Below are 15320 nucleotides of genomic sequence, written 5' to 3' on the forward strand. Positions count from 1 at the left end.
ACCATATGTTATCCAAAATGTTTCACCAAGCCCCATTCACTTTTTTGAAAACATAACGGAGTGTACAGACGTACTAACGGCAATGCAGCCGCGTTAACCTAGGAACGGTTTTCCTTTTTAGTTCAAAATAACTGTAACGGTACCTCCAGGATCCCTCATACACTAACGGCAGAATCCAGGGTCTTAGTCCAACCATTTCTGAACCGCTTATCCTTTTGGACCAATTTCCATCTACTTGCGCCAGCTTCTAGGTAGCGCTAAGATAACCTCAGCATGTATTTTTGTCTTCACACCACTTCGGTGTGCAAGTGGCCAAACTCCCTTCACATGTTGCTGTGGATGGCGTGACAGGCCAGCAGTGAACAAGTAACAAAGACAATGGTATTGATGTACTGTCGAGATGGCCTTTATTGACTCCTTAGCTGTTGAATTTAATGCTCGATAGCAAGCCTAATATTTCCATACACGCACAAACAATGTTCACATGCTTGAAGGCAGCAGGCTTTTCATACGATACATGCATTGTACATGCGTCACACAATTTCGAATTTGAGTCACCATACAGCCGTACACAGCCATATAGACCAGGGGTGTCAAACTCGTATTAGCTCAGGGGCTGCATCTGTAAAAAAAAAAAGGTATAACTTAAAAACAATTGCCGTCAATTATACGCATATTTTCGCTATTTTTGGCCCAGCCCTAAATTACGGAGCTCAACTGTAATCATATTGTTCCAAAAAATAACGCAAATGGAACACGGCAACACGTTGCCTGTTTGAGTTCCGGATGTATTAAATCTACCTGTTTTGCATATATATTGTTCCCAGAATGAATTGTGGGACGTTAATCCTTGTCATATGTATTTGTGCTCCCAGTAATTGAATTTGTGTCATATTTAACAGGTATATGTCGATCTAAGATTAAATTTTTTTTTTTTTAAACAAACCGTGACTTCAGGTTGTGTGTAAAATAATGACAACCAGGACGATTCTCTGTACAAGTTGCATTGCTCATCTGAGGACTGCTTGTGAAATTAAGAATTTATATGTTTTGATTGTGGCCGGCTAATTTATTGGTCCGACATTACAACTTTTTTTTTTTAACTTTCCAACATCGTCTCGCGGGCCGGATTCAACCCCTTTGCGGGCCTGATCCAGCCCGCCCCGCGGGCCGTATGTTTGTCACCCCTGATATAGACAAAACAAATATAAACTATACTGTACAGCTTATTGGTTCTTGTTGATAAATATGAGTATCACAACAGCAAAAACAGACAACAGATTGTCAGTCCAGCAAAAGTGAAACCAGATGTAATGCAGAGATGCTGATGAGCTATTTTAGCGATAGCCTGCTAGCATGGGTATAACTCACTGTCTGTGTCTAGGGCTGCATTCAAGGGATTATCTAGCCAATGAAACCATTTAGATTGTTCTGAACTCTTGCTTCTATGCCATTCATTGCCATAATGCCATTTACAAGAGGAATCATGCTATAGTGGAGGTCTTGCATGAATGTAGATCTTAGGTCATAAGCAACAACGTGCAGACTGAATAAACAGCAACTCTGCTGGATTCGGCCTAATAGATATTAATTGATCAATCGATTATTCTGTCCATGTCCTGTTCGATAAACATCTGAAAATGCGTTGGCGTGAGGGCTTTACAGTACCTTAATTGCGCCATTCTCCACTCTCATTTTAAGGTAAATCCTTACATTGACCTCTTGGCATCCCAAAGGAAGAGATGACAATCACACTAACAAGCAATGCCGATACTATAAGTACTGTATATTGTAGTTTCGCATTAAACTGTGTCATTTAGTAGAATGACCCCAACCAACACACACAATGTCGAATCATCAATTCACTAAAAGATGTGTAGCACTAAAGGCCATTATTATCTAACTGACGAGATAAGCACTGATGACATATTGATGAAAGTTCATCGCACGCATGTTCACGCACACACGCCCGTTCGCCTTCCCACCAGCGCGCCCGCTCACGCCGCCTTTCACGCACACACCCTCCCGTTGCCCCTCATTGGACATGGCACATTTAAGTTTGTGTGGCTCTCGGTTGTAGGGAGAGAGCAGATTATTATTCAGTGGCAATAAAAAGCCAATTTGGAGTTGGGAGGCTCGCCGGTCATTTGAGGGGTCGCGGTACAAGGCAAGTGGCTGCCTCTATTGAGATGGATGGTGCAGTACAGGCTGAGCCTGCTTCACTTGCATGGAAATGTGGCTGTAAAAAAAAAATTAACTCTTGAGTGGCAACAAATGTGATACCGCTGCAGAATAGTGATGCAACAATGAATGGCTGCATTCAATTATACCTTGCTGCAGCATGGGAAATACATGGAGGTCATCTATTACACTTCTTGGTAGTTAACTTTTTGACTTGGCTGTCCATTGGTTTTGTATTCGGATTAGTACAAAAGAGCAGGGGTGGCCAACATATCCCATTCCAACATATCTGCTCCTGAACTAAGCAGCAGCAGAATCCCTTCAACTTTACATTCAGAACCAAAACAAGAACATTCTGTTCAAAGCTGTAGAAGCTCAAAAAATGTGGTCACTGTTTTAGAGATGAAAAATGAAATGAGAGATGAGAAGGAATTTCTTCTCCTCTTACCTTATCACATCTTGTAGAACATAGTACAATGCAGGCCAATGGCATGGACTGTGTCTATTCTAAGTTTGAGCATATGCCTCTAAAAATTGGACGGCAGGCTACAAACAGCCCCTGGGCCATAGTTTGGACACGCCTACAATAGAGCAATGAATATTAGATCGAATGTTTTGTTAGCTACATCCAGCATTTTTCGTGAAACTATTTATTTCAGAGCTTTTAGCCGAGAGATAGTGTCTGAAATTGCAGAACAGAAGACAATTTCATGCTCATGAGGTTTATTTTTAACCACATTTGATTATTTTTCTCCTGGGTTTCATTTTCTGGCAGCTTCATTTCAAAGCATCTCCATTTGGCAGTCTTGAATTTTGGGAATAAATGCATTGATTGGTCATAACTTTGGGACATACTTTTCCTTTTGTCATCCATACATCCATTATCTACCACTTTTTCCTTTTATTGTCAGAAAATGAAAACTACTACGGAACTTCAAAAGTTGAACAAACAATTTGCATCCATCCATCCATTTCCGCTTATCTTCACGAGGGTCTCTGGGATGCTGGAGCCTATCCCAGCTGACAATGGGCGGGAGGTGGGGTACACCCTGAAGTTCTGAACTGGTCGCCAGCCAATCGCAGCAAATCGGATACCGTTCATCCCAAATAGATGGACACCTGTTGCAGGGTGGAACTGTCGGCATCATAGAACTGTTGTATAACTGCCTCTTAAGTGTAAAAGTTAACTGCTGTAAATGGTAAGAACAAAAACAACTTGACCTGGAGTCTTACTGCTTTAAATGGGAATGAGCTTACCTTGTCATACCTTGTTTGAGGCACATTTGTAATTTAAAATGAAAATAAAACATGTTAAAATTAATTTCAATGTTTTAAATAAAATACAAATACAACAAATAATAAACAGCAGGTGGCCAAACATAAGCACTAGAGTTTCTGTTTAATGAATTATATTTTAATTAGAAAATATTTGATGTATTTAGTTTTTGGTAAAAAAAAATATACAGCTGTATTTTTATACTCTAGAAACAGTTCAATTTTGATAACATTCAGATTTATACCACCTCAGGGTTGTTACACTTGACTTACATGCTGTATGTACTGTACTGTACGTACTACTGCTAAAGAGCCCGAGAGCCTAATGTGTGGGTGTGGAATTGCAGTGGGAGGAAGTGAGCATCATGGACGAGAAGAACATCCCCATCAGGACGTACCAGGTGTGTAACGTCTTGCAACCCAATCAGAACAACTGGCTGAGGACGGACTGGATCCCCAGGTCCGGTGCTCAAAGGGTTTATGTGGAGGTCAAGTTTACCCTCAGAGACTGCAACAGCCTGCCTGGGGTCACCGGCACTTGCAAGGTATCAAGTCTCAGAATAATCGCAGTAGTGCGTCTGTCATGTCTGTCTCATTTTGAAATAATTAGATAGTGTTATCCTGGTACATTGAGGAATTTTAAGTGGTTGGTGTCTTTTGTATGGGATCCTACAATATTGCAGTATGGAGCTTGCTTCTGATGGATATTTATTATATTTTACCACGGCTGGATCAAACACCATTGCTCAATTTGGCTCATTATCATATAAAGAGGGAAAATGAGCAGCGACAGAGATGAATAGATCTCTCCCTTCTTTAAATCCCTTTTGTCTTGCAGGAGACTTTCAATCTATACTACCACGAGTCCAACGAAGACAGGGAGAACTTCATCAAAGAGAGCAGCTTCATTAAGGTGGACACGGTGGCGGCAGACGAGAGCTTCACTCAGGTAACGAACGACTTCTTCATCCTCCCGCCTCCGCTCACTTTAATTCGCTCTTATCTGCAAGAAAAGCCTCCTGCGGCACTTAGCTGGGATGTTTTTATTTGCGGAACAAGCACTTTTATCTTGGCCGGACCATGCCGGGATATTTCTTAGTCCTTGCTAATTACCTCTCCCAAGGGGTTTTATGTATTCATTAGTGTTTGATTATTTGTTAGTAAGGAGAATTACAGACTACCGTGTTACTGATTTCCATTAAATGAATTACTCCTTGTTGAGGATGAAAGTGTGAATCCAGGATTTGTATTTTTTTATTTACCACAAAAATGTGAAGAGGGAATCTGTTAATGTGCAGGGTACACCCTGGACTGGTCGCCACCTGATTATAAGTCACATGTAAACAAACGACCATTCAAATTGACGCCTATGGAAAATTTAGACTTTTAGAAATCCCAAAGTAATGTAAACAATCTGCATTTTTTGTGTCCAGGTGGACGTTGGAGACCGCATCATGAAACTCAACACTGAGGTGCGGGACGTGAAGGTGACAAACAGGAAGGGCTTCTACTTGGCCTTCCAGGATGTTGGCGCCTGCATCGCCTTGGTGTCTGTGCGGGTTTTCTACAAGACCTGCCCCCTGACTATTCGTAACCTGGCAACATTCCCGGACACAGTGACAGGGGCTGACACGTCGTCCTTAGTGGAGGTCAGGGGGTCCTGTGTCGACCTATCAGAGGAGAGAGAAGAGCCGAAAATGTACTGCGGTGCTGATGGAGAGTGGCTGGTTCCTATTGGTGGATGTCTTTGTACCCTAGGATACGAAGAAAAAGGAAGTTCATGTAAAGGTAAGCAGCTTGTTTGTTTTTATTATTATGGTATCATTCTAGTGGCAGTGATGAGGATTTAGTGGCAAACATTAATTCAGCTGTTCTTCTCACACTGTCATTACGTAGTAAACTGGGTTGATGGCTGACAAGTACATTGGCAAATACAAGTCTGTTATCTACAGCTGAAACACTAATGACAGCAATTGCATTGCACTCCAGTTTCTTCAAACTGGATTTGACAACATAGTTGAGCAGAGGTGGCAAAATTACTCATATTCTGTAAAAACAAGTATATTAAAAAAGTAGACAGTGAAGTGTACTTAAATAAAAATGAACCAATCTTCGCCATAACCAAATTAGTTTCCCTCTTTTATTAACTTACAGAATAATCACATTACGTTGTTGCTGCTGTTGTTGTTGTTGTTTAACTTAGCGTTGGCTTTTAAGCTATTATAAATGTGTTCCCATAGATTTGCTAACATTGTAAACTGGCTAACAAAAAAATATAAATGAGCTAAAGCTAACTCGGGGGGAAAATACACTTTTGTTGTCTTGTTTTTTTTTCTGTATGTGAGACAGCCAATCAAGATCTCAACTTTGGTTGACTTTACCGCTTGCTATTTATATAATTTCTTAGACAGGCAACGTAAGAAGTAGACCGTACAAATATCTGCTTTCAAATGTAAAGTTACAGTAAAATGTTTTGAGAACTTAATACTTATACCTGAAAATTCTAAGTGCAGTAATGTAAATATTTGTTCTTTGTTACTTCCAACCACTGTGTCTAAGTGGTCACGTCCATTTAATTAATTTTGTATATTTGCACAATAGATACATGCTTCGATCCTAAATTGAAAAGTTAGCTTGAACCTGGCATCAAAAATGGCAACAGCTAGTCTGGCGCTCTCAGCTTGGCACCATGATAGCATAAGTAACACAATGTATCCAAGTTAACAAAACATGCATATTGCTGGCATGACACACACATGGCCCTGCAATACTCTATCTCCCCATAGCATTTGATTTTAACATACAAATAAGATGTGAAAAACCAAATGATTTACATTTACTACGCAAACACAGCAACACTTCCTTTCTCATCCTCGACAAGATGTTGTGATAGAAACAGTTTTCCTACTGTAGTGTCTTATTTATTTATCTATTTATTTATTTTAGCAACATCTCATACCTGATTAAGACACCAGCCATGATTTATGAGGAACAATTCGTCAAAAGAGAGGCTTCAAACTGTTTAATTCCACTCCCAATTAAAGTTTACTGTCAAACTAAATGTACACGTGCACAGATTAGCCTTTAGTTCGCTATCTTAACACTAATGCTAACACGTAACGGGAAACTTTGACCAAATGAGCTGATTCAGATTTCATGCTTTGATTTTAGCACAGTTTCAAACCAACAGTTTTGCTGCTGCTGTAGCATCATCTTACTTATTGCATATTCTTTAATTTCATACTTAATGCACGTTCTTTAAATTTTCGACTTCCGGACGGCTTCGAGGAAATTCTGGTCCACCATCCGGCGTCTCAGGAGGGGAAAGCAGTGCGCCATTAACACTGTGTATAGTGGAGATGGGGTACTGTTGACCTCGACTTGGGACGTCGTGAATCGGTGGGGAGAATACTTCGAAGACCTCCTCAATTCCACCAACACGCCTTCCTTTGAGGAAGCAGGGTCTGGGGACTCTGAGGTGGGCCCCCCTATCTCTGGGGTCGAAGTCACTGAAGTGGTTGGAAAGCTTCTTGGTGGCAGGGCCTCAGGGGTGGATGAGGTTCGGCCGGAGTTCCTAAAGGCTCTGGATGTAGTGGGGCTGTCGTGGTTGACACGTCTCTACAACATCACGTGGACATCAGGGACAGTGCCTCTGGATTGGCAGACCGGGGTGGTGGTTCCTCTTTTTAAGAAGGGGGACCGGAGGGTGTGTTCCAACTTTAGAGGGATCACACTCCTCAGCCTCCCAGGTAAGGTCTATTCGGGGGTGCTGCAGAGGAGGATCCGTCGGGAAGTTGAATCTCGGATTCAGGAGGAGCAGTGTGGTTTTCGTCCCGGCCGTGGAACAGTGGACCAGCTCTACACCCTCAGCAGGATCCTTGAGGGTGCGTGGGAGTTCGCCCAACCAGTCCACATGTGTTTTGTGGACTTGGAGAAGGCGTTTGACCGTGTCCCTCGGGGAGTCCTGTGGGGGGTGCTTCGGGAGTATGGGGTACCGGGCCCCCTGATACGGGCTATTCGGTCCCTGTACGACCGATGTCAGAGTTTGGTCCGCATTGCCGGCAGTAAGTCGAATTCGTTTCCTGTGAGGGTCGGACTCCGCCAAGGTTGCCCTTTGTCACCGATTCTGTTCGTAATTTTTATGGACAGAATTTCTAGGCGCAGCCGGAGTGTCGAGGGGGTACGGTTTGGTGGCCTCAACATTGCATCTCTGCTTTTTGCAGATGATGTGGTGCTGCTGGCTTCTTCAAGCCGTGATCTCCAGCTCTCGCTGGAGCGGTTTGCAGCCGAGTGTGAAGCGGTTGGGATGAGGATCAGCACCTCCAAATCCGAGACCATGGTCCTCAGTCGGAAAAGGGTGGAGTGCTCTCTGCGGGTCGGGGATGAGGTCCTGCCCCAAGTGGAGGAGTTCAAGTATCTTGGGGTCTTGTTCACGAGTGAGGGTAGGTTAGAGCGGGAGATCGACAGACGGATCGGTGCAGCGTCTGCAGTGATGCGGACGCTGTATCGGTCCGTTGTGGTGAAGAAGGAGCTGAGCCGAAAGGCAAAGCTCTCGATTTACCGGTCGATCTACGTTCCTGTCCTCACCTATGGTCACGAGCTGTGGGTCGTGACCGAAAGAACGAGATCCCGGATACAAGCGGCCGAAATGAGTTTCCTCCGCAGGGTAGCCGGGCTCTCCCTTAGAGATAGGGTGAGAAGCTCGGTCATTCGGGAGGGACTCAGCGTCGAGCCGCTACTCCTCCACGTTGAGAGGAACCAGTTGAGGTGGCTGGGGCATCTGGTTCGGATGCCTCCTGGGCGCCTCCCTGGGGAGGTGTTCCGGGCATGTCCTACCGGTAGGAGGCCCCGGGGACGACCCAGGACACGCTGGAGAGACTACGTCTCACGGCTGGCCTGGGAACGCCTTGGGATCCCATCGGAGGAGCTGGCTGAAGTGGCTAGGGAGAGGGAAGTCTGGGCTTCCCTGCTAAAGCTGCTGCCCCCGCGACCCGACCCCCGGATAAGCGGAATTGAAGGCGGAACGGAATTAATCTCTTTTGAAGATGTGAATTGAGCAAATAACTGAGAACACGTTGTCAAGGGTGTGTGTTTTATAAATAAGTCATATTTTTTTATCCTCTAATCATACGTTCCCAAACTCAGGACCAGTAGCCAAAACAGAACATGATTGGGTCACTCACGTGCGGGTCAGGCAGGCACACAGTTTCCTGGCAAATCAATTTTTTATTCATGTAAAATTGATTTAAATCACTTAGTTTATACAGTGTATGTCAATGTCATGCCAACACATGTTTGTTTTAGATTTTAATGGGTCACTTGAGGAGGAATTACAGTAAATTAGCAATGTACTGTATGTCTTGAGTTGAAATAGTTTGGTAATTGGTGTTCCATTTCCTGCATAATAAAGTTGTTAGGTCTCATTGTGAAATGCCATCTGGACAAAGAGGATGAAAAAAAAACAAAAAAAACGCCTTTCTGTCACTTATAAGTGTGGTCCGAACTTTACAGTAGCAAATATGCAAGCTGTTCACACCTCTCACCAACTTACTTGAGGCGTGGATGACGTGGAAGGGAGAACAACTCAAATGTGCGCGTTTGTGTTTGTGAGGCATTCGACAAAAGTCTTATGTGAAGACAAGACATTCATGCAACATGGTGTCACTCCCCCTATTCACTCCCACACAGATGGACCCGGGACCATTGGGGGACACGGGGGAGCCTCTCACTGAACGTCTCCCTCCATTTTTATTTATGGAGCCTATCCCAGAAGGCTAATTGTATAACAAACAGTGCCATAACTCAAAGTTTAAAAGAAGAGAGAAAGAGTAAGAGAAAAACAAGGACATAAAGGGAGAATTGCAGTTGGTGCCAGTTGGCAATACATGGACTGGAAAACTGCGTTCTTTTTTTTCTCTGCTTCAATAAGATGAGCAGTAGCCAAATTTCTGTGTGTGTGACAAATGTTCTTAAAGACCTTCACCCCGTTTACCCCGTTTGTTCGCTGTGAAAGGAGGGAGGAGGTTTGCAGGGCGGACCCTGAGGTCTAAAAGATGTTTCTCCTCTACGAGATTTAGGAGAAACCCTTGACTCTGTTGAACCTGGAGCAGATGTGAAGTGCCATCTATCTGTCAGACGCGCTCCCTCTTCCTGTCTTTCCTCCCGCCGCCTGTCAGCTCGCTGGCCAGCCTCAGCTCGCCTGGCTGGAAATCCATCAAAGTGCGTGTGAATAGCAAATGCTGCCGCAGTGAAGTCTCTGACCCCGCGGTGTCGGACGGGCACCGTCTCCCATTTTAAGTTGGCAGTGGTGCGGGGAGGGGACGCTGGAGAGGAGATTTAGACGTTCTCCCCCACCCGTCGTCAAGGTCAAAAGGTTTCGGGATTTTCTTCACTCTCGCGCCTGCGCTTTGTCAGCGTAAGAGACAGGCTGAAAGACACCTGCTACTTGAAGTGTACTTGGAGCAGAGCGTGCTGTGTGACACATTTCACTAGTTCTTTCACAGGCTGCATGCAGATTTGTCTAAACAAGTTGAACTGGAGTGCATAGTGAGTTGTTTTCCCTCAATCACAATTCCAAGTTGGGACCTTGTGTAAAACGTAAATAAAAAGAGAATACAATCATTTGCAGGTACTTTTCAACCTATATTCAATTAAATACACTATAAATTCAGTATGCTTAATGGTCAGACTAATACATTGCAAGCCCCCGCCCGCAAATATTCACTCATTTTGAATTTGACGCATTTATCATGTTCGGGGAAAAAAAGCTGATATAAGGGCATGTTTACACTGTGTGACATCACCTTTCCTTTTAACAACACTCAATCAGCATTGGGAACCAAGGTTATTTTAGTTACGAAAAAAAACTCAAATAAAATTTAAAAAATAATAATTTTAAGGAATAAAATAAAAACTTTTTAAAAAACAAAAAATAACTGAAACTACATTTTATGTTGACAAAACCAACTATAATTATAGCGAAAATAATAATAATTTAATACATGGACCTTTGGGGATGATTTTAAATGTGATTTTAAGTATATTAATTTAACCGGAATAAGGACATTTGAAAGTGTGTCACACAGAAGTGACGTCATCTAGTAGCAGCCAATAGAAAAGCACCTTCAGATGACGTCGCTCCTTGGCAACAATTTGATGACACTGACTTTTGGCTCCAAAGGCTCAGCCAAAATGACACCCACCCGTTTCCAATTAAACAGGTGTGGGGGGGGGGGGGGGGGTATAGCATTCCTCAACTTTCCTAGTCATTCAGGCATCAAATTTCGAATGAGAGATTGATTATTTGACAAAAACAATAATATTCATCAGTTTGAACTTTAAATCTTGTCTTTGTAGTGTATTTAACTGAATTTAGGTTGAAAAAGAATTGCAAATCATTGTATTCTGTTTTCATTAACATTTTACACAACGTCTTAACTTCATTGCATTTGGGGTTTATTTAACTGAAAATCAATTTGGAAAAACAGTTTTTCCAACATTTTGTTGACACTTCAATTTTGTTTTGAAAATGCAAAAGGTACTTAAAGTGGAGCAAATGACACGTTAGTTTTTTTAAATCCACCGAGGTCCATATACAGAAAGAAACACAAACCTCTTTGTTATTCTTCACATAATTTATGAACCACTCTAAAACCAATCCATTGTCGATCAAGACATGCTCAGTTTTCTGCTGCTGCCAATTTATTTGTTTCACACCTCCTTTTTTGCGAATAATTGCTCATTCCTTGTCAGAGCAACTCCAGTAACGTAAGAATAACAATTTCATGACTAAATATAATATTTTAAGGTTAAAAGTTGTTTTCCAACTTAGAACAGATTTGACTGTCCTGATGTCACTCCACGCGTGCAAAACCCCAATGCGCCTGCGCTGTCAATATCCAATCGGTTCCCTGCCCGGCTGGTTCCTCGCATGCCTGGCGGTCAAACGCCTTGATGGCTCCACTGCCCCGACGACGACTCTCATGCTCACCCGGAAATACAATGACAGTTTACGTTACTTGCACTGAAACCGGTCTCGCTGCCCCATCAGTTCTTCACATGCGCAACCGGAAATAGCTAATTAGTGCCTGGCCGTAGCCATAGACATATGGTCGTAGAAAGAAACAAACAAAAGAAACAAAGAAAGAAAGAAAGAAAGAAAAACCGCGTACCGCGCTTGCAAGGAACGGGAAGGAACAGGAAGTACGGAGCAGTAATCAGCGTCACAATGACGTCAAACTACACACCCTGGGCACCGCCTCCGTTCGACGTCATTGCTACACATTGAACAGGAACCAGATTGGATTTAAACACTTGCTAAAAACAGTCTGGACAGTCAGTCCTACAATTCGGATTTGAGAAAGAATCTGATTGGAATCAGATATGCCTGCATTCTGAACGCAGCCTCTGCAACAAGAAATTAAGATTTATATCTGATTTAATTTCACCTATGCTTCATTTAGGCAGAAGTATGGATCTTGTGACTGACAGATTTGTTGCCCTTGAATGTCCTTAATGTCCTCAATTACTTGAATGATTCCAATAATATATAGCGCTGAATATCTACGCTCAATTTAAGATTCTGGTTTTTCCTAGTTAGAGATGCAACCAACAAGCGATTGTGAAGTTGAGATAAGATAGAAAATCAATCCAAGCTATTACAGCCATTGCCAATACAATCATTTGGATTAGTCATGCCCCGAAGAAAAAAGAAACCACTGGTGTACTAAGTAACAGATGTCGAATATGCGGATCAAGGAAAACAACAGACGCTTATGACAGAAAAATGGGTGTGGGGGGGGGGGTGAAGAATACATATATTAACGCTAAAACAACATACAGAGTGCATACAGAATACTTGAACAGATGCTACACTATAAGATACAAATATGAAATCTGGGTCAGAATATGACAAACGGTGTACTGTAGATACAAGCCTCGAAATGTTTGGGGAAAAATTTTATGGAGCGAATTTCTTTTGTGTAATTATTTTTATATAAATAATTTTCGCATCAGTTTGAGAGAATTTGAAGCCAACGTTCTCTACTGAGAACAAAAGAAAACAAAGAGCCCTGGTGTAATGACAAGTGTTGGATACTTGATGGAAGGTATACTCTTGTTCCTTCTAGCTTCTATGTGTATGCTAATTCAACCAGCAATTCCAAACCTTCTATTCCCAGACTAGTTCTGATTCTTGAAACAAGAGGAGACTCAGCCATCTTGGTGAAATGCTAAATGCTTGTTTTCACTGTTGATACGGAGTGACGTGGATAATAGCTGGAGCTGTGGAAGGGAAGAAGGGATTAAATGTTGAATGGTGAGATAGGGATATTGAATAAGGGCCAGTGACAGCAGAAGGCAGAGCTGCCCCTCCCCCGTCAGTGGGGGGTCATCATAGGGTGCAAAGGGGACGAGTAGAAAAACACAAGAGTGCAGGAACTCCCCCTCTTTTTTACACCCCCGGTTAAGACTGAGGTCATGACTGGGCCCGATGAAGACGTCAAACACTCTTGACTGACAGCCGCGCACACACTCCCATACAGGCAAAGTGCAGGGTCACGACCGAGCGAGATGAAGTCGTCAAAAGTTTGACAGCTGCGATCCGTCTGGAAAGATCGGAAACGAGGGCGGAGAGACGCGAGGCGAGCGCAGGAGAAACAACAGAGAGAATTTGAAATGGGGATGGCTGAAGAATGGAAGCGGAACCTCCTGCTTTTTGTCTCACTCTTACCTCCCCTCCTCCTCCTCCTTGCTTTTGGCTTTCTGATGCTGCCCGGGGCCGCTCACTGCCTGGGAGGCTTGGAATGCCTCTTTGTGTACAGTCTCTGCATTCCCAATCCCCACCATCGAGACAGATTTCATGCTTGTGCTTCTTTCCAGCGCACCTGCAGTGTCTCATCGGCAGCAGAGAGAAAATGGAGTGAGACGACAGATAGACAGACCCAAAAAAAGAGGCTGTGTGAAAAAGCTTCGAGCGAAATAGCCGCATCACTATGCCATGACAGAAGAGACTATAAACCACGTTTGGCTTTTTATACAGAACTCAGTGCCAGTTCGCTTTCACACAGTGACACAGCATTCCAAAAATTAAGCTAGGATTAGATGTTTGAGAGCGTCAACACTTCAGAGAGCGATATTGCTTTTAACACAATCAGGTGGTTTTTAGTGCAAAATTTCACCCCCCCTATCCCAGCATACTGGTATTCCCTTGGCTCCAGAGGTGGCAAATCAGGTCCACAAAGTAAAAGCCCTGCCACCGTTTAGTCCCTGATGTTAGCTAGCAAGCTAGCTCCTTAGCAGGCAAACAAGCACCATGGGAGCTAGCTAGCTAGCACCTGGAAGTAAAAACCTTGCCACAGTTAGGCTTTTTTAGATCCTGATGCTAGCTAGCTAGCTAGCTCCCTAGCATGTAAACAAGCACCATGGGACCTAGCTAGCTATCACCTGGGGCTAAAGCCAAACTCTAGCAGGTTTTTTTCTTTCTGGTTTTGGATTTGCTACCTCTGCTTGGCTCTGATGCTATGTAGTGTCGTAGTTCTCAAGATTGATCTTGGTCTCGAGACCACTTTTTAAGGGTCTCATCTTAAAATGGGAGGAATTTTTAATTGGTCTTCTGTCGGTTTTGGACAGGGCAGACTTGGAATATTTGATCAAGACCAGGCCAGTAATATTGTGATCAGAAGTGAAGCAACAAATTTGCTTGGATTTGAGATTTGTTACATTGCACTATTTCACAAACAACATAGCAGAATTTGTTTTAGCTGCAAATGTAATGCATGTAGTCTTGGTCTTGTCTTGGTCTCGACCTCCAAAAGTCTCAGTGTCTATACTCTTAACTCTTTGACCGCCAAAAACGTTTAATAACGTTTAGTAAAATCCAAATGAGTGCCGCCAAAGACGTTAAAAGACGTTCGCTATGTTTTTTTGGGAAACGGGTGGAGGAAAGCCTTGGCAAGCTGTGCTGAAAGTATCAAGCAGATCGGGTTAGTATAATGACTATTTTTGGGCACTAGATGGCAGCGATGACTCTCTTTGGACAAGATCGGGTAGGAGTCAGTAGAAGACGTGAGGCGGAGCTAGAGTGTTGAGGGGAGAATGGCTGAGGAAGCGAAAATGGCGACCGGTTGCAAGCAGCTCACGCTTGAGCATTTTTTTCAAAGACGAAAAGCATCGACCAATGCTAAAGAGCACATTGATGATGATGATGGTGACTCCGAGGTTGACGCCGAAGTTGGAAGCGTTGACGCCGAAGTTGGAAGCGTTGGCGCGGCGGCTTCGATCACGTCGTAAAGCCTCACCGGCTAGCGATGCTAACGGCGGAAAACGTGGTGCACAACCGAGCACTTCTGTACCGGCGGACGTTCAATCGGACGATGAAGAGTACCCCGAGTCTTATGCATATTCATCGGAGGAGTGGGTACAGTCTGATCACGGAGAAGACACTGGTTCTGGACTACGGTGCCACCATGAATGGAGTGGATAAGATGGATCAAAACATCTCTTACTACCCGGTATAGGAACTGACGGACACGAGGAAGCCAGACGTAACACCAGATCACCGTATCATGATCCTGAGAGTAGACTTGATGACAACTTGGCCAAACACACACTGCAGTATATACCTGCTACTCCCCGGAAAAAAAGGCCGGCAAGAAAGTGCACGCGAAGGGGCAATCGCAGTGAAACTAATCTGTGGTGCAAATCCTGCTGCGTCCCCTTGCACGCTGGGGAGTTTTACACAATATAATTTAAAGCACTGTTTAGGTGTTTGTGGCATCATTCATGGAAAAAAAAAGCTGTCAAATTCACTAGAGTGCATGAAATAATATCGTTTCACAAAAAGCTTGATTTCTCCGTATTTTGGT

The 15320-nt window shown here is 43.4% G+C and overlaps 1 protein-coding gene across 2 annotated transcripts in view; it reads left to right on the forward strand.

Moving 5' to 3' along the window:
• The window catches only part of LOC147180974 (ephrin type-A receptor 4-A-like), a 55742-nt gene that overhangs the window by 13233 nt on the left and 27189 nt on the right, over positions 1 to 15320 (forward strand). For both annotated transcript variants that reach the window (XM_086075800.1, XM_086075792.1), the window contains 3 exons: positions 3804 to 4001; positions 4295 to 4405; positions 4890 to 5244. In XM_086075800.1, the coding sequence (XP_085931926.1) occupies positions 3822 to 4001; positions 4295 to 4405; positions 4890 to 5244 (646 nt within the window). In that variant the 5' untranslated portion in view covers positions 3804 to 3821. The remainder of the gene's footprint in view (positions 1 to 3803; positions 4002 to 4294; positions 4406 to 4889; positions 5245 to 15320) is intronic.

This window comes from Leptonotus elevatus, chromosome 1 (assembly GCF_054856555.1).
Source record: "Leptonotus elevatus isolate MCC_2025b chromosome 1, RoL_Lele_1.0, whole genome shotgun sequence".
NCBI lineage: Eukaryota > Metazoa > Chordata > Actinopteri > Syngnathiformes > Syngnathidae > Leptonotus > Leptonotus elevatus.